We start from the raw sequence: 24,105 nt of genomic DNA on the forward strand, positions 1-24,105 counted from the left end.
TATTTTGATTCCTTTATGTCATCTGGTCATGAGATATTCAAGAATTTGATTATCGGACATGTTTTACGACCAACGAAAAAAAGTGAAGCACATCAACTCTCAACACTCTAATATTTATTTTACAATGTAAGTACTAATGTCAGTGAGTGAAATTTATGAAAACGGAGCGCATGCTTAAATATGAGGCAGACTTTATCAAAAGGACAGATACCTAACAAAAGTCAAATATATAATTGGAAGAATTTTTTATTCTAAATATATAGTCATGATTAGGTTATGATTTAAAATGAATTATAAATAAAATATCTTACTGAGACACATCTGTAATTTATAGTTTAATTCAAATGACAAAACTACTGAAAAGGTGGAAGTAAACTTGTGTCTCTTGGAATTCAGTAAGGATAAAAGTTTTTAAACGATAAGTTGTTTTTATCAATTTTCAATAAAGCACTTTAGCATCAACCGGTCATTCAGGATATTCTACAAACACTCCAGATGTTTTTGAATTCTAACAGAAATTAGCATTTTTATATAATGTATCAGAAGTATTAGTCAATGTCTGTTTAACTTTTGTGGCTTTCATATTTTTTAGGCGAATTGTAATCACTATCTACCTGAAGTTGACGAAAATTTCTAGAATTCATGGAGGACACCCTGAATTTTCAAGTGATGTGGACATAATTAATTGTATTTTTACTTATTTACGTGTATGTGAATACCTACATTATTTCTTAGATGCGGATATTTTAATCCCTCTTATGAAAAGCTATATTTTAAAGATCGATGTTATACAATTAATGGCAATTTACGTAATAAAAAATTTATTTAATTCATAATAAAATATTTCAGATATGAATTTCGTTCAAAGGAAAGTAATACAGCATACAAAAGCAACTGAAACGTAAAACTTTGTGCAAATTTGACCTGCAAATATTAGAGCTCAATGATTGGGATCAGCGCACCCATAAATTTTAAAACTATTACTTTCTAATTAAAATGTTGATTGTATGCTACGATGATTCCAAAATCCTGATGTTAATCATCGACCGCTTACTCAAAGGTAAGTCAGTCACATTACATGTGACGGTGGGAATTACTAGACACATCACACAAGGTAAGTAGATACATTAGAATTAAAATAGCAAATTCGCAACCACACACTTCTAAAAACTTAAAATTCACACATTCTTTTACATCAACGAATAAGTTCTCAAGTACGATTTAAAAATGCATATGCTGGCTCACGACACTACTGGTTACTTGAGGTGAATCCTTTGTCAGTATTTTCCCTATATATACATATTTAAGAGCGTCTCACATTCCATTGAAATCAGATTTGACCTAACCAACAAACACAGTAGTGTCTGATTGAAGCTTTGTGTAAGACTGCAGGAACAAAATAAGATGACTGTTATTGGATATTTACATGTCTTAATGATAAATTTTATATCTGCAATCGTTTATTCTGTATTTACCGATTGTAATTTCGTTCTTCAGTAATTATCAGCTTCCTCAAATAGGTTTAGTTGTTTCATCAAATTGTACCTTGGATGTCTGGCGGCATGTATTAATATATTGGACTCTGGTATTGTAGTGTCTTATTACAGTTTGAATTTTGTCGACTATTAGATCAATTTTTAACTTCAATCAAACCTGAAAAAACTTGAACAGTAAGTGCAATTATATAAAATTAATAAAGATATATAAATTTTCAATGTTTTCTTAAATTAGTTTGAAACAGATGTTCGCAAATGGTAAGAGTATATTTACACCATCTCATACATGCAGAAGTATTTGTGACCATTCACATCATTAGAAAAGCTGATAAAAATTTAAGTATCTTGCTACTAACTTCCTAGTTAGAACTAACAATTTTTGGAAGTTACTAGAAAATTACTAAGATTTTACAAGATTTCATAGAGGTGTGAACGGATAAATTCTCCTATGCACAATGCATGCTTGAATATATGGAGAACTTAATTTAAACATTGCAATGAGTATTTCATCAAACTTTCCCGCTCATTCGAGAATGAGGAAACATCTATGATCTCATTTTTTGAACTTAATGGAGCACTGTAAAATAAAAACCCAACAAGATTGCAATCTCTTAAAGGGTTTAAATAAAAGATGGTTGTTTATCACAGGAAACTTACTTTTTATAAAGAATTCGTAATCTCAAATAGTCAAAATAGCTGGGATAAAGAGTTCATGGTAAAAATTGTTTTGTATGATCATATTTAAATTGAATTTTTACTTCGGGGTTTCTAAGGTATCTAATGACAAATCGAAAGTTATATTTAAAAAATTCAAAATTATATTTATATTTCAAAATTCAAATATTTGAAATGGTGTCCAAAGTTGTCAACACCAGTAAATAACAGATATTTTGGATGCCACTTGATATATCGTGTTGCATTTTTATTTTATAGTGCTTTAAAAAGTTCTAAAATACGATTTTGTGACAGAGGACGATAACGTTATGGTATGTTTTTAACATGATCGAAAAATTAGAGGGCATTAGCGTTCAAGCAAGGTCATCGTGTAAGCTCCGAAGCATCAAATAACAGTGTCATCACTTATTTGATGAGTATCATTCCATTTCTGATTACGTATTTGTTTGTATTGATATCAACTTTATTGTAAAATTAAAATTGAAAAAATTAGTTCAGATTAAGAGTATCGTAAAACAATTAAAAGTGGATCCTCGAAATCCCGTTCGTTTTTGAGGAAGAAGGAGACCGCAAAAATAGTAGTAAATAACATGAATTTTCATCTCGATAGAGATAAAGAGGTAGTCGTGGTAGGTGAGACCCTGAAAGTTCTCGTTGACAATAACAGTGTTTTAACCTTAATACGCGAAGACGTTTTTAAAAAATTGAAATTAGTTAATTTAAGAGACTTGACATGAAGATGTATTGAATGATAATTACGTGATGCGGAATGGTTTACTTCACTGTTTAGAATGTGGGAATGACTTACTGGTTGTTCCTGCATTTATGGAAGAAGACGCCAAACGTACGGAAGATATTATTGGAAGAGATTATTTCATCTGCTCCCTATCAGACCATTGTATTGTGATAAAGAGACGATTAAACATCATCAATTAAATTACAATAATTAGGTAATATCGATAATTAAATGACAAAAAGGGTCGGCGTGAAGCTCTTTCTTCAATCAGCACGGAAACTAAACTGGCCCTAGTCCACTCGTACTCTCTCGGTCGGTCTCCTATGGTCATACCTACAATATCGCCTTCAAACCTCGTTCGAATTCATAATTTGCGACTAGTCAATAACCGTCAAAATTCAATATTCGATAACCAATTAAACCTCAAAAGAAATACTAACGATAATTATTTAAACAATCTAATGAATTCAAACAAGTGGCGAACGTTTTGTCACAAAACAATCCAAGTAAATGGTACCAACATGTTAATAAACTTCAACTACTTCAATCTACAGTGTAACTCTCATTTGCTTTGATTTTATGGCTAGCTGTCAAAAAGGAAAATCCGATTCGTTTCATGAAATTAAAATTTGTGCTTGTCGTAAATGTAAAAAGTCTGTAGAAGACTGTGTCCTTAAATTAATAGAATTAAAAAGAACTCTGACGGGAATTTTTCAAAGTCGACATCTTCTTTAGATGAACAGAGAATTATTTCTATTAATATAAAAAATCTCTAAACTACCATTACACAGGCTGTTGGTGCTCAAATAACTTTAGTCCTGAATAACCATAAAACGGACATGAAGGCTGATTTTCAAGGCATTTAATTCTTCGTTAATACTTTATCCAATAAAATTGATGATACATCGGTCAAATTCACTGCTGTGAAATCCCGAATGGATACAGTTGAAGATCGAGTTAATGAAATCGAAAATGGCTTTTAAAATTTAAGCGATGCGCTACTTTTTCTGATACTGCAACAAATTAAGTGACACTCATTTTTGTATGGCAGAGTTGTCTCGTCGTGAAGCACGTAAGAAAAATTTAATATTATTCAACTTTCCTGAGAACAATTATTCTCATGATTCTGCATCTGAAACACCTGAGATTTCTGATATTGATAAAATTAGGGATCCTATTAGAATGTTAATTGAAAATTTTGACATTGATAAAATAACTTGTTTTCGTTTAGATGAAAGAACGCAGGTGTTACATCGTCCTATAAAAACCAGGAGCAAGTTTACTCCATACTAATAATAAATAATAATAATAATATATACCAACTCTAATGCAGCAGAGATAATACAAAGATATCAAGAAACGGAGGATTGTGTTGCAAAAGAAGAGAAGAATCTTCAACTTGTCTACAGAAACAACATTCCAGTTCTAATAACAAAGACATTAAAATTATAAATTTATATTATTAAAATAATATCGAGGTATAAATACTAAACTATATACTCTTATTAAATCGTCAGATATTTATATTTATGATATTATTACATTCACTAAAACTTGGTTAAATCCTAATTATTCTTCCTCTAAATTTGTTGATATTAATTTGTTTAAGGGGACATTCCAGTTCAAAACAGGCAAAAAGAAGGATTTTTAATATATATCCTATTAAAATAACTGTGACATTTATTTAAGAAATTTTTTTTACATGTAATAAATAATTTATTTAAGAATTTGTAAAAAAAAATTTTTATTTTTATTTTAAAATGGCGGCGATATACGTCATTTTCGAAAATGCCCATTTTTAGTGGTAAGATCGATTTCAAACTTTCTAAAACAGATAAAACCAAAAACGAAGTGACATTCTCTTCGTTAGATATTTCTTTAGGTGTGGAACCTCAAAAAAGTGGAATTTTCTCCCCCCCCTTTTTTTAGAGTACTTTTCCCCCAAAATATTCAAAAAAAGGTGTTTATATTCAGAATTTCTTTTATAAAAAAAGGGAGTTGGAAATTTTCCAGTTTTTGAGGTTCCACTTATAGACATGATGACGCTGAATCAAAAGCCGTTTGATTTTTTAAAATCGCTTCAGAAGAACTCGAGATATCACTCTTTCCAGATCAAAAAAAGACATTTTGAGAAAAACGCATTTTAAGTTTTTGTTCATAAGTTTCGAAATTTTTTTAAAAAAATCATCGGATTTGCTTAAAAATCGTTACTTGGGGGTTTTTGAGGTCGTTAATTACGAATATAGAATCAGATTTTTAAAATTCAAAATGGCGGATCCAATATGGCGGACATTTTTTTTTAAAATCATTGGATTTGCTTGAAAATTGTTACAGGGGGGGGGGTTTGGGGTCGCTGATTACGAATATGACATCATTTTTTCATAATTAAAAATGGCGGATGCAATATGGTGGACGAAAAAAAAATTAAACGAAAAAAAAATTAAAATCAAAAAATTTTCTTTTCCGCCATATTGGATCCGCCATTTTGAATTTTGAAAATTTGATATCTAATTTGTGATCAGCAACACCAAATACATTTTTGTTTGTCTTTTTTAAAAAATGCAAATAAGAAAACATTTAAATCATTCGATTGCTTATCCGCATACAAAAACATCTTTGACATGGCGAAGAATAAGGATGTATAACTTTTGTTTTACTTTGAATTTTGCAATAATATTTTAGGAGAGTATTCTTGACACTATAAGAAATCCGAATATAAAAACAAAAAGAAATCGATTTTTTTGACATTTTGAACTGGAATGTCCCCTTAATATCTTTAGAAATTTATTTAGAAATTACCTTGAAGGTATAGACGTAGCGGTGGTGTTCTGATAGAGTTTAAGGGAGAAAGCAAAATAAAAAATGTATTTTTCTTAAAAATTACTGGATAATTTTAATGAGCTTTGGATATGATAAAAGACAAGTGAAGATTACAACAAAATTTAGAAATCGGTTATAAAAAATAATCATTTTTAACCGATTTTTATTTTACATTTAGATACTCCGAAAACCACTCAGTACCAAAGAGAATTTGATGGATTTTTTAAAATTAACCATATAAAAATATACCGGTGTCAAAAATAAATTTCGTCCAAATCAAAATTAAGTATGGCGGTTTTAATGTCAAAAAACACAAAAAAAAATTCATTTTTTCAAGTTTGACATTTTTTTCACCTTGAAAAAGTGTAAGAATAAAATTCTATTTTCAACCATCGGTGCATAAAAATTATACACTTTCAAGAACCGTAAAGTAGAATTAAAAATTTCAAGTTGTCGGACCAATATGGCGTCAAATCTAAAGTAAAATTTAAAAATTTTGGGCAATATTGGTCAAATTGCCCAAAAGTCAATGGATTCGCCTGAATTTTGTTACTCGGGGGTTTTTGGGCTCGCTCATTACGAATATAAACTTCATTTTCAAAAATTCAATATGGCAGACGAGTTTTACAAAATTTCATCGAATTCACTTGAAACTTGTCACTCGGGGGTTTTTGGGGTCGCTGATTACGAATCTGATGTTACTTTTTCAAAATTCAAAATGGCGGATCCAATATGGCGGACTTATTTTTTAAAACTGATCAAATTCACTTGAAACTTGTTACTCGGGGGTTTTTGGGGTCGCTGATTACGAATATAAACTTCATTTTCAAAAATTCAAAATGGCGGATCCAATATGGCGGACGAGTTGTACAAAATTTCATCGAATTCACTTGAAACTTGTCACTCGGGGGTTTTTAGGGTCGCTGATTACGAATATGAACTTCATTTTTAAAAATTCAAAATGGCGGATGCAATATGGCGGACTTATTTTTTAAATCTGATCAAATTCACTTGATACTTGTTACTCGGAGGTTTTTGGGGTCGCTGATTACGAATATGAACTTTATCTTCAAACATTCAAAATGGCGGATGCAATATGGCGGACAAGAATCTTCAAATTTCATTCTATTGACTTAAATTTTGTTACTCAGGGGTTTTTGAGATAATTTTGAATCTCTTGGCGGACAGCAAAATTGGAAAACTCATTTAATTGGTTCTCGGTGTTGTTTATGCAGATAAACTGAGAAAAATATATTTATGGTACTGATATAAATATAACCAATTCTCAGATATTATATTGGTGTATATGGAACTGACATACAGTATTGCTGTTTCAGCCATATGGAGTGTAGAACAGCCATGTGTATGTGAGAGACAGTAATATGTATGTGAAGAACAGAAATACAGTATTGCTCTTTCATCTATAATACCTTACTATACTCGTATGACAAAATCGACAATATCATTTTTTTCAGTGTAATTAGAAAGAAAGCACTTGTTTATATATATAGTAGGCGATACATATATGCACATTCTGCAATTGCCATTGGTGGTCCACGGTTGCATCTGAAGTATAATAGGAATATTATTTTTTACATACGTTATGTTTCTCTGGCCCTTTATAATGGCATAAATTATTTATTTTTTTGTTTTATCCTAAAGAGAGGCAGCTTTTTCATACAGCACGATATTGTCATTTTTGTGTATAGTTGTTGCATTCAGTTATTGATTTTTAACGGTTGGGTTTTTAGAAATGCCGCCAAAAGCAAAACGTGCTAAAAAGTCAAACACGCGTGAAATAGAATACGAGTTTGATGACTCTAACGAATTGTACGATGACATTACATTGATACCGAATGCTTTCAATTCTGGTAGTTCGGATGATTCAGATTCTGAAACAGAAGCATATGAAGATGAACCACAAATTTTCTTTAGAGAAGCTTATAAAGGTTATACAGATGGTCAAAGTAAACTAGAAGCAGCCCACAAATATAATTGGGTTAATGGTGAAAACGTATCTAATGGTAATTTATTTAATTTGGTTCTGTTAAGCGATGTTAATAAGAAAACGATAAAGGATTCAACTGCAGTAGAACTGTTTGAAAATTTTTCTTCCGATGAAATTAAAAATTATATAATAGAAGCAACTTTAGAAAATGGTTTAGATTTATCTATGCAAGACTTCAATACTTTTTTAGGGATCAACATTCTCACTGCTATTAACAAAAGAAAATCTCAAAGAGATTATTGGTCGACTGATCCCTTTTTACGTTGTGATTTTATTGCATCTGCAATGTCACGTAATGCGTTTGAAAAAATCAAATCAAAACTAAAATTTTCTAAATCTAAAGACACAAACTATGATGACAAAGCATGGCGCGTTAGGGCAATTCTTGAAATATTTCGGAGAAATATTCAAACATATGGGTATTTTGAAACCGCAATGGCTGTAGACGAAATGATGGCTAAGTCTTATGCACGATCTGGTCTGAAACAATTTATTAAAGGTAAACCGATCAGATTTGGATTAAAATTTTGGGGTCTTTGTACTCAAGATGGTTACCTTTTAGACTTAGATTTGTACTGCGGGAAAAACTTAAAAGTTGGAGACGTTTTAACTAAATGTACTTTAGGTACTCGAGTAGTCATGCTTTTATTAAAAAATTTTTTTCTTGATACAAGTCCGCGAAGTCTTCCTGAGTATCATCTCTATTTCGACAATTTTTTTACCAGTCCTGACCTTGTTTTACATTTAAAAAATGTAGGTTTGCGTGTAACAGGCACTGTGAGGGAAAATAGAATGAGTGAAAAAAACGTCATTGATAAAAAATCTTCTCGAGGAACGTTTGTTGCGAAACATGACAAAAACAGTGGGATAAATTATGTCAGTATTATGGATTCAAAGCAAGTTTCAATTCTTTCCACAGCTGCAGGAGTAACTCCTCTCATGCCTTTAGAAAGATATAATGCAGAAGAAAGATCAAGAGTGGAAATTCCTTTTCCAAAAGTTTTCCACATTTATAATAAATTTATGGGTGAGGTGGACCTGCACGATGCACACTGCAATAATGTATTGCCAAGTATTCGGTCAAAGCGATGGACTTGGGTTTCGTTTATAAGACTGATTCAATCTGCAATCGTGAATGCGGTTGTACTATACAATGCCACACTCCCTAAAAGTAAAAAGATTGGAACTAAGGAATTTGTTCTCCTGATTTCCAAGCATTATATCAGTAAAGCAACTGCAAGAAGTAGAATATCTCACGACACATGCCAGAAAAGTACGCAAAAAATATGTTCTGAGCAAAATTGTGTTATTAGAACATACAAGTTTTGCAAGGCTTGTAAAAAATACTTTTGCAAGAGTTGCTTCGAAAAATGTCACTAAAGACAATAAGACCCCCGAAATAAGAGTTTAGAAAATAAAAGTTTTTAATCAATTGAGAAAAACAAATCATAAATAAAAAAATTAATTTAAAAAATAAACAAAAAAACAAAAAAATAAAAAGTAAAAAAAAGTAAAAAAAATTTAAAAATTAAAAAAAAGACTCTTAAATTTGTCTACCTCCGCGTGGTAAGAGTTGGTAAACGTCTAAACAGGCGGCTAAGAGACAAAAAAAATCTTTTTAACAAATATTTGTTATTTAAAATTTTTTTAAACTAACTTCGGATTCATAATCAGCGACCCCAAAAACCCCCGAGTAACAAGTTTCAAGTGAATCTGATCATTTTTAAAAGATAAGTCCGCCATATTGCATCCGCCATTTTAAATGTTTGAAAATAAAGTTCATATTCGTAATCAGCGACCCCAAAAACCCCCGAGTAACAAGTATCAAGTGAATTTGATCAGATTTAAAAAATAAGTCCGCCATATTGCATCCGCCATTTTGAATTTTTAAAAATGAAGTTCATATTCGTAATCAGCGACCCCAAAAACCCCCGAGTGACAAGTTTCAAGTGAATTCGATGAAATTTTGTAAAACTCGTCTGCCATATTGGATCCGCCATTTTGAATTTTTGAAAATGAAGTTTATATTCGTAATCAGCGACCCCAAAAACCCTCGAGTAACAAGTTTCAAGTGAATTTGATCAGTTTTAAAAAATAAGTCCGCCATATTGGATCCGCCATTTTGAATTTTGAAAAAGTAACATCAGATTCGTAATCAGCGACCCCAAAAACCCCCGAGTGACAAGTCTCAAGTGAATTCGATGAAATTTTGTAAAACTCGTCTGCCATATTGGATCCGCCATTTTGAATTTTTGAAAATAAAGTTTATATTCGTAATGAGCGACCCCAAAAACCCCCGAGTAACAAAATTCAGGCGAATCCATTGACTTTTGGGCAATTTGACCAATATTGCCCAAAATTTTTAAATTTTACTTTAGATTTGACGCCATATTGGTCCGCCATCTTGAAATTTTTAATTCTACTTTACGGTTCTTGAAAGTGTATAATTTTTATGCACCGATGGTTGAAAGTAGAATTTTATTCTTACACTTTTTCAAGGTGAAAAAAAATGTCAAACTTGAAAAAATGAATTTGTCCAACGCCTTCGTGGAAATAGAACTATTGTACGCTAGGCACCAATGGAGGAATGTAGTACATTTCCCCACTGGTGGTTTGGCCAGTGGAGAAATGAAGTCATTTCCCCACTGGTGGTGGAATGAGAAATTGATTAATCGATTTTTTATTTTATATTAGAATTAGAACATTTTAGGAACAGAATTTTAAGGACACTCTGGGGATCTTTGGGGACACTTTCAAGACATTCATTTTTGAAAAATTTTTTTCCAAAATTTTTTTTTTCAATTTTCAGATTTTTTTGAAAATTTTTTTTCAAAATTAGATTTTGTTTCACTCTCAGTTATTGCTATAACATCATTGTAATATTTTGATTTCGATAAATAACGAGTAAAGTCAACTTAAAATTTTGAAAAATTAATAGTTTAAATTTATTATTCATAAAAAAAATTTTTTGCAGTTGTTGGACAAAATAGTATGTGCAACTTGTGGAGAACAGCGATTTTCGCTCGCTCGATTGCTGCGCGCGCTACGCTTGCGCAGCAAACTTCGAGCTCGCGAGAAATCGCCCTTGTTCTCCACTCGTTGCACAATCTACTATTTTTTTTTGTGTTTTTTGACATTAAAACCGCCATATTTAATTTTGGTTTGGACGAAATTTATTTTTGACACCGGAATCGGAAAGAGCACATCCAAAACCTTTAGAAAATGTACCTCTGGTATAAATTGTCAACCGTTTTATTTATAATTACGTAGCTTGAAAATGACCAAAGAATTTTCACGAGTTGGGCGTTAATGTGATAAAAGAAAAATTTTGACCAAAAGAAACAAATTTAAAAAATTTTTAAATCAAAAACTTTTGGAATTTTAAATTTGAAGTTTTGAAAATCTATCTAGCAATTTTTGAGAAAAATGCTTTTTGATATTTTTCTTTTCCTCTTCATAACTCTCCACAAAACTCAAAATTTTTAGATGAAAATTTGAGAAAGTTATTTTTTTTCATTTGGTGTAGGTATACATAAAATATATATGTAATATTACAAAAATGTACAAAGTATAACGAACTATTTATGTATAAAAAAGTTTATGAATTATTGTTGGTGTCAAATTAACTAGTCTAATTATCATCTTAACAGGTAATAATTGTTTTTTAAGTTAGTTGTTTAAGGTGACATTTAAAAATACTATATTGAAATTTATAATTCAAAAAAGCATGAATTTTATGCTTATTAAGCGTAATGTAATTCGTAGCAATGCGATTCGGTCATTAAATAAGCGATGTAGCACGTCACAGAGTAGTATATCTCTGTTTCACTTGGGTTAACTTGGACTGTGGTCGCTTACGCATCGCTTAACATAATTTCCAATCCAACTAGTGTAACACAGATTACGGAGTCATATTTTGGAACTGAACGATACATTAATAGAGAAATATCTCATCAGAACTTATTGTCATATGTTGGTAAATTAACTTCACAATCTGCATTTTTAGTATCAAAAGTCAACTGCTAATCATTATTTTATTTAAATATGTCAAAAATATTAAACACTGGAGCTGCACTTGAATCACTGAGAAAATTAATTTTTTGTGCTCAAAATTGTGTAAGTAATCAGAAGACACTTTTTGCATTTCCGATCTCCGAGATAGTTATATTACGTCATGAAATACGTCATTTAATAAGATAGCTACCTTACTTTGCTTGACTCGTGTAGAACTTTGACTCGTGTTTTACAGCGAGTTATACTGGGCTACGCCAACGTCTTAGAGCTAACTACCAGTCTCTGTTCGACATGCGCATTAGTGCCGCTCGCTGCTAAGCAGAATCGATAATCATCGATATTGAAGTCTGTTGTGATTCAGTTCAATTGCCGGATTGGGCTTCAAATGAATCAAATAATCGAGGTCAATTGTGGTAAGTAAATTTGTTTACCTCATCATTAATAAAAAATGTAAAGTAAATAACTTTATTTCGGATGACAATGCTGAAGATGAAACTAACCTAGAAAAAGCGTTGACATTCGAAAACGAATTGGACACAACGTTGAAGGTTATGTTAACTGATAAAAACATATGAAGAAAGCATTAAACCTTAGATTTATAGATCTTACATTTAAGTATTGAATATGAATGAAATGTAGATGTGTTTATAGAAGGTTTAGTAAGTTTTTTCCCAGCTGAAAAATCGTGTACAAGATCGTGTACACGATGTTGCACAAGACCATGTACAGGAACATTGACCCGAACCTACACAAGATTAGCAAGTGAACTTGTAAAAGAAATTGGAACAAAGAACATGAACAAGAACGTGTACATTCTTGAGTGGCTTTTGAGTTCGAGAACATCTAGGCGAACATGCACATGTTCATGCACAAGTTCGTGTGTGTATAACTTTGACTGGTTCATGTTCATGTGCATGATCATTCAAATACTTTAAAGGCTGCGCAGTAGTTTTCTAATTGTTTTGCAGCTGCGCAGTAGTTTTTTGCAACTTCAGTCAGAGACTTCTTTTGATTATAACTAAAAATTTTCTTAAATTTTAAACCTAAAGAACGAATTAAAGTGTCAAAAATATTAATTCTGTTAATTATTCTATTGTTCCAAACTCAAACGATATTATCAAACATAATTACATTGATTTAACTCAAACAAACCTTTTAGAATTAAAATGTTTACAATTTTCGACAAGAATTGAAGCGAATATAAATGTATTCGGATGAATTCTCTAAAAAGAAATTATAATTTCAAAGTTCAAAAACGACTTCAGTTTGAATTATAGAGGTTCAGAATTCAACGGTATTTGTAAACATTTTAATTCATTTCAATTAAACTTTTCTTACCGGATAACTGCTCGCATGTAAATTGTATTTTGTTTTCGTTGAAAAAAATTGACTATTTTTTAAATGTTTAATTGTTTATAACTGTTTTAATTTACCGCATGTTCAACAAATGGTGGAATGTAACTTCCAGTCAAAATGTACTGAACTGCAACAAACATCAGCTGTGGAGCACTCCATCTGATTATGTACGCACTCCCTGAAACAAATAATTTTTAAACAGCTGCTAAAAAGTTATTCTTAAGTAACAGATCTAAATTAGTATATAATTAATTAATTACAATATCTTAATTGTATTATACCAAAAAATAATTTCAAATTTGTTAAATTTTTTTCAGGATCATTAAGACAAATGGTAATTGTTCGCTATTAACAAGTGGTAGTACTCATTTTTTATAAATAATATGTAGAACAACATTTATTTTATTTGCGAATTAAATAATTTAATGAATTCTCTCTATTTGTTCATATTTTCTAGTTTTTAAGCTGAATTAAAGTAAACATTGCAAAGCGAGGAGAATCTTCTTTCCATTTGCCATATATATTTATTTACCTACGCATTTCTATAAAAAAACGCTTGCGTTTTGCACAAGCGTATATATATGCATGCTACCATATTATTGCTTAAGCAACAATTCCGCAAGCTGCGTTTACGTTGTTGCCTTACAAGAAAGAGAAGAAAACGAACGACGAGAAACAGCCCTCGGCGCATTTTATGAGTAAAATAACACAGTACATAAATTTCAAAAGTATATATAACTTTACTTTATACTTTAACAGTTTCAGCGACTTTCTAAGAAATAATATTTTTGTTTTTTAAGGCAATACCATTCAAATGTCTACTACAAATATTAAAGAAAACTTGTATGCTTATTGTACGATTATTGTTTTTAATTAAAATTGTTGAAACATTCTGCTTAACACTTTTATTTATCATTTACAAAATAATGGATTAAAAGTTATCATATCAGTCGTAGGGAACGTTGAAAAACGTATACAAAATAGTGTAGTTTTATTGAAAGAGTGTGAAGTGACAAAAATTGTTTGTATGATGATATTAATTGCCTAACCTGGTTTTGTAATCAACTTTTAAATACCTTATTTTACAATAATTCTATAAACAATATGTTAAAAAGTTTTATTTTCCTGTTTATTTTTAGTGCACTCTACTATAAACAGTCAGGTTTGACGGTAACTTTTTACTCGCATATGCGGACATTATCATGTATTGCATACTCACAACTATTTGTATATGAAAGTGGGAAAAAGCGTAAAAATTACGAATTTTTTTTGAAACTCTAACTAATATTTTCAATCAAAACAGACAAATCTGTTAAAATTAATTTATAAATAAAACAAGCACCTTGTCACAGAAGACCATTTTTATTTTAAAAGCGTACCATAAGCGACTTTAAATTAAACAGAAGAAGAAGGATTAATGAATTTTAAAGTGAAAGATAAAAGTGGATTGATTTTGGTTATTGTATTTTCTAAAACGAGAAATTTACTTTATTGTTTCTGCTGCAAAGTATTTAGTGTAAACAATGACAAATCTAGTCATTTTGGTGATGAATCTTGGAACAAAGACTAGCAAAATTAGGGTACATACTTAAACATTCATGAAAAGAGGAAAGTACACATAGAAAATGTTTTTAATAAGAAATTTCTCCAACCACTTAAAGAAAAATCTAGTCATTGATTATTCAAAATGTAATAAATACGGAAACTAAATGCAAGCAAGGAGTTATAGAGAGAATACTTTATATTGTTGAGTTTTTGTTTGGCAAAATTTATCTTTTCTTTGAAGTAGTAATAAATTATTTAAGAATAGCAATTAAAATGTTTCGAAATGCATAGAATTAATTTTAAAATTCGATCCTTTTATGTTAGAACATACAAAACTGTCTCAAACAAAAAATCATGCCAATTGTCTTGAGAACAAAATAAAATATTAAATATGATGCATGAGGCAATCAAAAGACAAAATTTTAGAATTAGTTTAAACTACAAAATATTTTTCAATACTTTTTCAATTTTTCAATATTCTTTACTTAAATATTGCACTCCTCATATCTGTCACCAAGAACAAATTTCAATTTGCATAAGGATTATATATCGACTTCAAGAATACAGGGATTAGTACAGAGGAACATTTTGTTACTTTGCCTTATTATTGATACTATATTTAGAAGTAATTAACAGATTTTGTTTTACCAACATTAGAAACAGAAGATTTAAACGTAAACGATTTACGAGGTCAAGGCTATGGAAATGGGGAAAATATACGAGGTAAACACAATGGCCTACAAAAAAGAGTTTTGGAATTAAATCCGCGTGCTTTCTTTGTTCCTTGTTAATATCCTAGCTTAAATTAAGTAGTTAATGTTGCAGAAAATAAAATACTTTGACTGTACATTTTTTCTCTTTAGTTCAGGAATTGTATCTTTTCTTTTCATGTTCTACAAAACGTTATGTTAAATATTTAACTTAGAAACCCTTATTGGATACACGATGTCTTAGGAGAAATTTATGCATTATATTTGAAATAAGCTAAAGAGATTTTGAGAATAGCGTTAAAAATTTAGCCACATCTTTAGCAAAAAAAAATTACAAAATTTTGAATTAATTTGTTTTTTGGTTTTTTGGTATAATATATTTTGAGCCATGTTAATATTGTAAGTAAAATTTTCCAAAAGCTTAACTTTGATGTTACTCAGTGTTGCGCTCACTTAAATAATCTAACTGCATATTTGCAAATTTATCGCTCTAATGAAGAATTAAGGAACTTATTAATAACGCTACAGATATAGCTTGGACACAGAAACAAAATTTGAAAAGACAAGAGCTATAAAGCGTCGAAAAGTAAAGAAGCATTTTGATTATGAATGTGATGATGAATAGATAGTTGATAAAATTCTGAACTTTCAAATTGATTGTTTTTAATACTTTAGGTGTGATAATTACATCTTTCGATAAACGATTTCTAACGTTTTCTTCACATAATAATACCTAATAATAATTTTCATTTTTTATGGAAAATAGAAAAGTTTATAAATTTATCTGAAAAAAAACAACTGGAATTATATTGAAATGTAGAAAATGTACTAAAGAAAAGTAATTGTAACGATAAAAATATAAATAATGAATCGGACATTTTAAAAATTAGATGTAGAAAATTTCATACAACAATTTTGAAAATTAAAAGGTCGAAAAGTTTAGTGAGCGTAACTATAATAATGCAAAAAACTGTTGCAAACTACAATTTTTGTGATCATTTCATGAACACTTTGTTTCCTCACACAGAAATTTCATAAATTGCAACATTGTCGTATAGTATTGAAAATTCAATACTAAAAAACCACAAAAACTTATTTTTTTCAATAGTCAATAACTTTGCTTAACATGTTCGAAAAATGTTCAATAAGGAGTCAAAAAATGCGTCTTAAAAGCACTACAAACTTAGAGAAAAAGAAAATCAATTAAATGTAAATCTATTACCAAAAAAGTATTCAAACTTATTTGTGTAAAAATGATTCTGTTTTTTCATTTAATAAAATTTTTTGAATTTGTTAATCTTCATTTTTGTTAAAATAATGGTGGCTGGTGATGATTTCAAACCAAGGCATGGAAATATCATATCATATTTTTACAAGCTAAATCTACTAATATGAATAATTTATTAACAATCGATGAAAATCTCACCTGTACTGTGACTACGTAACTTTTCTTCTGCTTTTCTAATGTTTTGGTTTCTAGTATGAGGTTTGTCAGTTTTCTCTGGGTAGTAAGAGTAGTGCACAGTTGGCCAAGCAGTAGTTAATCTCTTTGGTGGAGATGAAGTAGTCTTTTTTTCTGAAATCAAATTAAGGACTAGGTTCAGGATTTTAATGTACCTGCGACATATGTAGAGAAAACATCTTTCCGAGAACCAGTTATCAATGCGCGTTAATATTTCAAACCATATATGAGGGCTGTTACGTTAAGGGGTTATGATACTCTAGAGGCAGAAAAATAGGTGTTTTTTGTGGATTTTTTTACAGAAACTATAAAGTCGATCAAAATTATGATATGAGGACTTTACTGTACATCATTTCATGGGTAAACAAAAAGTTAATTGTTTAAAATTTCATGGTGATTAGCGGCTCTGCAGCCGATGTCCGTCAACTCCTCCTTGGAGCGTAGGATTCGCGACCACATCAACTGTTATCTTGTAAATTTTGAAATATAATGAGTAGGTATTTAAATTTTTTAATTTCTTATTACAATAGCTAACGAAAAGCATAGGATGTTTTAAATATTATATTGATTTTTGGCCGAATGGTGTACATTTAAATTTAATCTTTCAAATTTGTCAGTAAATTGTTAATAACAAATGAACTATGAAATTTTAGAAAAAATCCTACGTGATACCATAAACAATGTATTTTTAAAGTGTGTATGTTAAAATTGACTTACTTTTTAACCTACAGGTCAAAAAAGTCCCCTAACGACCCTCCAAGGAATCGTTACCTTACGTTAATATTTAGGTCAAATTTTGACATATTTTTTAACCTATAGGTCAAAAAGATACACCATAGGGCCCCCAAGGGGACGTTGCGTATCAAAGAACTTTACGTTACATTAAAATTTACGGATCAAGGGTTGTTAAATTATAGAAAAATTGATGTCAAATATGAAAATAATTTTGATCTATATAGGCAATAAGTTGTAAAGTTGCTTCAAAAATTAGATTAGATGCTGTCCCGTAAGGACAGCATTGAAGCATCCTGGAAGTAAAAAAAGCAAACATAATCTTAATATAAGGTTTTAGCCAATACAGTTGTTATAAACTGACATCTATTTTTTCAAAATTTAATTAAAATTGAAGGTCAAAAGGGGTCCCGATAAGGCCTATTATCATACGTCAAAATCTATGCCAAATTTGACCTAATTTTTGACCTACAAGGCAAAAGGAGAACTAGTAAAGACCCAGATAAAGAGCCGTTACAATACGTCAAAATTTATGATAATTTTGACCTATTTTTTACCTACACGGAAAAAATTAATTTAGTACATTTTACGAAACTAATTTTGGAATAGCGGATACGGAGAGGAGTTTAGTATAAGATAAAACAGAATCAATAGTAATATATGATGACTGCGTTTCTCGAAAACTCAAAAAAAATTCTATGGAATTCACAAATGATCGGTTGGACGTTCTAATTCAAGAGTTTTGTAAAATGTTTAGCCTGAAGCGCATGCGCCACGGAAAAAAATATTCACGGAGAAAAAAACGAATAAATCAGAAAAAAGAATTTCTTAATGTACCAATGAGCTCTCAAGACCATTTTTTCTCGTCTTCTATAGGAGATAGATGATTGGTTCGACACATGTGACTGCACTCTACAACGCAATGGTTCGCTTGGATTGGCTTATTTTATTCTGACACTAACTTAACGGAAATACGCATACATATAAACGAATTCTGACGCAACGCACATACAATATAACTCGCACTTGTAGATGAAAGAATTGAGTTTCTTTATATACTAACTGAGGAGATTAAAACTGCGCTTGTGAGAAATGTCAATATACTGAATATTAATTTTTAAAAAAATCATTTTTTTAAAAGTTATACAAAATATTTTATGGTTTTTAAAATAACATTTTTTAATTATAATTGGTTATAAAATCTCTATAAAATTTTTCAATTTTTAAAAAATAATTTTATTCTTAATTTTAAATTATAAATAAATTGCAAAAAATTTTCAAAATTAAATTCAAACTCAAAAAATTTTAATATTAAATTGTCTAAAATTTGAAGTAATAACAGTTAAAACTAATAAAAATTAGAATTAATTAAAATTTTGAGAAATTAATATATATGTATATATATATTTATATATATTTATTGTCATCGGTAAATATTATGATAAACTATGAAATTTATTGGAATGTAAATTAAAAGAAATTAATAATAATTAAAAGTTTGGATTACAAAATCACATAAAAAATGTTACGAATTTGGAACAATGAAATGTGAAATACGTAAAAGAAAACAATTATCTAAATGTTACCGGCAGGTAAAGCAGTTCTCTTTTTCCTTCCACATATTATCTCTATATACAGCAGACAAGTTAATACCGACGCGACGAGACAAGCTTCAACATATCTATTTATAACGCGACTTTTGGTACACCCCGTATAGAATTTTACGAAACTTTGTGTTCGAGAATTCACGATAGACAGCGAAGTGGAAACTCAAACCACGCGTTTTTAGATTGCACGAAACATTTTTACCATTTTCTGATAAAATGTTCACCAGAAAATACGAAACATTTCTACATTCAAGCTTGTTTTATAAATTACAACACTGGTTGCAGTTTCTCGGAAATTGTTCTGCTTAAAGTAGTGAAAGTTTCTGGGTTTTTGAAAAACTTCGTCTAGGAATCTTAAATATCCGCTAGTGCGAAATTAGTTTCGTAAAATCTGCTGAACTTATTTTTTCCGTGTACGGGTCAAAAGACGACTCTATAGCCTAATAAATTACTTATTAAAGTCTTCCATAAAGACCGTTACATATTATGTCAAAATTTAAGTCAATTTTGACCTACAGATTAAAAAGGCGCTCAATATCCGTCAGATTAGGTCTATAATAAGGGCCGTAACCGTCTCCTTTTCTTATTTATTTTAACTCATTATTATTAGTTATTGTAATATATTGCTGATTTTGTATATGATGTCAGTTTTTCAAAATTCAAAATGTCGGATCCAATATGGCGACCAAATTTCTTTAATGTTGACGGATTTGTCTAAAATATTTACTCGGATATTTTTCGGTCCACTAAATTTAAATTTGATGTCAAAATTAAAAATTCATGTCGCCAACATATGACAACAAAATTTAAAAATTCTGATGTCAGACTTCAAAAATGCAAAATGGTTTGTAAAATATATAACTAATCAGAGATGTAGCGTACGGTTATCATCATAATATTGAGGCAATATTGCTTCAGCATTGACGGGCAATATTGAGCTCATATGTTCTGCTACGTAGGATGATTTACAGTTGAAAGAATAGAATTTCAAAACGAACTTATTATAAAAAAAATCTCTAATTCTGAAAACAATAAAGTCTATTCCTCTAATAAAAATAATAAGTAAACGTAAAATTAGAAAATTTAATTTATAAAATCATTCAATATAAATATTAATAAACTCCAAACTATGTAGAAACAGTGAAATTATTAATAGGTTCTTAATAAATAAATATAAAGCGTGGTAATTTAATTATTTCTGTGAGCCCGAATTTATAAAATATGAAACACATAAGTTCTTAATAATGTGCGTAATGAAATGTACACATTAATTCAATAAAACTGTAGCTATGTTTAGATTTGTGCATTTCGGGAATGAAATTTTTTACTAATTAATAATAATAAAGTATACTGTATTTATGTTGTTCATGCGCGCGCAGATTAGAAGTGTATGCAACAAATGGCCGTGCAGTAGGGTGGAATGTAACATATAGTTGCCCAATATTGATCTAACAAAATTATAGCTGCATAGGTGTATGTATATTTACAATATTTAGTTCTTAAATGTAAAAGTTTTTTTTATAATATATCTTTATTTGAAGAAAGTTCTAGTAAAGTCTAATACATTATTAATACTTGATAGAAAGGTATAATTAATTTAAGGCATTGTTTCGCTGCATACTAAATGAAAAGATATACCTTATTTGTATGATTGCTTAGAGGAATTCAAAACTGTTACTTGAGGTTTAATATTATTATATTAATAAATTTTAAATGAATATTAGTAGAAATGACAAATAACATAATAATATATGTCTTATCAATGCCTTAGTAATTTTATTATATGTATTTTTGTTTATACAAAAATAAACTCTTAAGTGGAACGTAACATTCCTGTAATGTCACTGTAATGTTATATACAATGTTAGTATTAGCAGAATGTACTGTAGCGGATCCAAGGAGGGGGATCATGACCCCCCCCCCCCCTGGGGCGAAAAATTGTTTCAGTGATATTACATGGTAACACTTCTGTGATGTTATAGTAATGTCACAGTAATATTGCAGTAATAAAAGAAAAGAGATGGAAATATAACATTTAATTGTTTTCATTGTTTTTCTAGCGAGATTCTCGGTTTTTCGAGACGAGACTCGCTCGAAGTACATCACTATTGCAACACTGCTGCAACATCACAGTAAAATTACCATGAAATATCTCTGTAACATTATTTGTAAGATCACTTGGAGCTGACATTTTCATATTACTGTAATGTCACTGTAATGTTACATTGCAATATTACTAACATTACATGTATCATTACAGTTATGTTACGGTCTACTTGGAACTACAAAATATGTCAGCAAAATAAAATTTATCTTTTAAAAAAAAATTAAACCTGTCAATGCAAGTAAACACTACTTTATTAAACTAATTAAACATGTTATGTTAAAAAATTTTATGTATAATTTTCTCTATTGTAAAAAATTTGTTATACAGTGAAATTCTACTAAGATGTTCTTAAATTCGGAAAAACAAGAAAAAGAACTAAAGTGTATCACATGATACATAATTCATTTAAATAAAGAATATATAAATTGTAAAAATTTTTCCTATTTATTTGGAAGAATTTTGGCATATCAGATTTCGGTTCTTAAATCCAATTTTAAAAATTCAATATGGCAGCTCCACTATGTCTGATTAAATATTTAAGTCATTAGCAGTTTACGTGGAACATTTTACTCGAGAGTTTTTGAAGTTGCTGATTACATCCCACATAGAACACTATTTTTCAGAAAGTTTGCAGCGAACATTACATGTGAAAAAGGACATTCGTATATGTATACATATATATTGTATATCCTTTGTACGTAGATTATAGAATATTAATTTTTTTAAGTCTAAATATGATAATATTAATTTTTGAATTAGTTTTCTTAGAAACACTCAAACAACAATTATTAAATAAGCAATTTTTAAATGTAATGTTGTTATAATTTTTCATCTTACATTTCCAAAAAATTTATGGTACAATATTTTCTCACAAGCGGATATTTTCATAAATGCACCAAAATTTCAAGGATTTTACACTAAAATATTACAATCTTTCACTAAAAATGTTTAATCGTTTAAATAGGTAATTATTTACGACCCACACAGCACCGAAACTTTCATAAAAAGGAGGGCCTCTAAGACCAATATTTGGGTCATTTGGGATCTTGATTCAAATGATTGAAATGTACATTTTTACAAATAAGAATTATATTTTTGGGATTTTTTTAAGAAACGGGGGTGTTTTGGTCATATTAACCAATAATAAGGGTTTTTTTTTAAAAAAGGGTGTGGAAAAGGAAAAAAAAAATTTTTAATTGTAATGCAATATTGACTTCAAACTTGTTACTCAGGAGTTTTTGGGGTCGCTGATTACGAATCTGAAGTCGGATTTCGAAAATTCAAAATGTCAGATAAGTTTTGTAAAAACTCATGGAATTCAGTTGAAAATCGTTACTCGGATTCCACTATTTTGAGTTTTCGAAATCCGACTTTAGATTCGTAATTTAGCGTCCCCGAAAACCCCAGAGTAACTAGATTCTATTGAATTCCATGAGTTTTACAAAATTCGTGCGCCATATTGGATCCGCCATTTTTAATTTTTGAAATCCGACTTCAGATTCGTGATTAGCGACCTCAAAAACCCCCGATTAACAAATTTGAAGTCAATTGTATTACAATTTAAATTTTTTTGTGCCTTTTCCAGAAGATTTAAATTAAATTTTCGTCCAAATCTGTTTAGCCGAAAATGTAATTTAAATGTTAAGGAAAGATTCAATCTAAATTTTTGCTTACAATATACTAGTCGAAAAAATAATTTAAATGTTCATGAAAGCTTGACGATAAACATTTATTGAAGTGGGATATTTAAAACTTTACACAATTATTACTAAACTTTGCAAGTAAAATAATACTTCGAAGTTTGCAAGTAAATCTTTAATAAATTGTTAGGAAAGTTGCAATGCTGTGTGGGTAGTGAGTCTGCACAATTTTTTTTGTAAAACAAAAAAATTCCTGTTTTGTTTTCAAATTAAAAAGCAATAAAAAAACATGATTTTTAATTTCTAAATACATGATTCTAAATAAAAATGTCTATTAATTAAAAAAATAATAAATCAAAACATATTATATATTAGTTATAATGGAACTAATTTTAACCTTTTATAAATCTATTCATATTGTATTCATATTTACAGTAAGTTAGAAATTTTTCTTGTGGTAGTTCAAACGTTAGACACTGACACCAACTATACTTGTCAAAAACTTTAACCCTTCCTCTAATCTATTATAACTGAAATTCTCAACTTTTGATATGAGTTTTGTTCATTTTGTAGACATAATTATCTAAAAAGCAATTTTAAACATTCAATGCTACAGATAATTCAAAAATATTATTACAATTTTCGGCGACTAACACAAATTCAGTTTTTATACAATTTTAAAAAATTGAGCAATATTTTAATTTATTTATACTTACAAAATGAACTTGCCAAATAAAAAAAGTAAAAAGTCCTATATTTTTTTTTATTTATTTGTTTATACACCTGTCTTCAGACTACATAACTTGGCTATATAAGTGTCTCTTAACAAATTTCTCTCTTACAATATTTTCTATTTCTATACTTAATACTAAATTTTGCGCCTACAGAGCGACTTGAAAATTAGGAGTACTCGCATTTGCCTGGACCACCCGTCAATGGGTTTTCTCGACAGTGGAGAGGGAAACTGTAGAAAACCTCTCTGAGTACAACCGGTTTATCGACAGTCGAGTTCTAATGGTGTGTACCGGACAATAATCGACGGTGCACATCATTATACCTCGACGTCAAACCTCCCGCTCAGATTGTCTCACGTGCCGGAAAAATACCAAGCCAAGTGGGCGCGAACCAAGGGTACTTATACCCCTGGTCCTTAAACGACCGCCAAGCGAGGCATCTATCCGACTGAGCCAATCTGTC

The 24,105-nt window shown here is 29.7% G+C and overlaps 1 protein-coding gene across 8 annotated transcripts in view; it reads right to left on the minus strand.

The window, feature by feature from the left end:
• Positions 1 to 804: 804 nt before the first annotated feature.
• The window catches only part of LOC122502831 (lachesin-like), a 351,041-nt gene continuing 327,740 nt past the window's right edge, over positions 805 to 24,105 (minus strand). For 3 of the 8 annotated variants that reach the window (XM_043613107.1, XM_043613108.1, XM_043613115.1), the window contains 4 exons: positions 16,787 to 16,936; positions 13,183 to 13,283; positions 1,476 to 1,662; positions 805 to 1,386 (listed from right to left, as the gene is read on the minus strand). In XM_043613107.1, the coding sequence (XP_043469042.1) occupies positions 1,648 to 1,662; positions 13,183 to 13,283; positions 16,787 to 16,936 (266 nt within the window). In that variant the 3' untranslated portion in view covers positions 805 to 1,386; positions 1,476 to 1,647. Of the gene's footprint in view, positions 1,663 to 13,087; positions 13,284 to 16,786; positions 16,937 to 24,105 lie in introns of all 8 variants that reach the window. The other 5 variants (XM_043613112.1, XM_043613110.1, XM_043613114.1 and 2 more) reach the window with 5 other exon arrangements.

Source organism: Leptopilina heterotoma, unplaced genomic scaffold, assembly GCF_015476425.1.
Source record: "Leptopilina heterotoma isolate Lh14 unplaced genomic scaffold, ASM1547642v1 Lhet_24, whole genome shotgun sequence".
NCBI classification, from domain to species: Eukaryota; Metazoa; Arthropoda; class Insecta; order Hymenoptera; family Figitidae; genus Leptopilina; species Leptopilina heterotoma.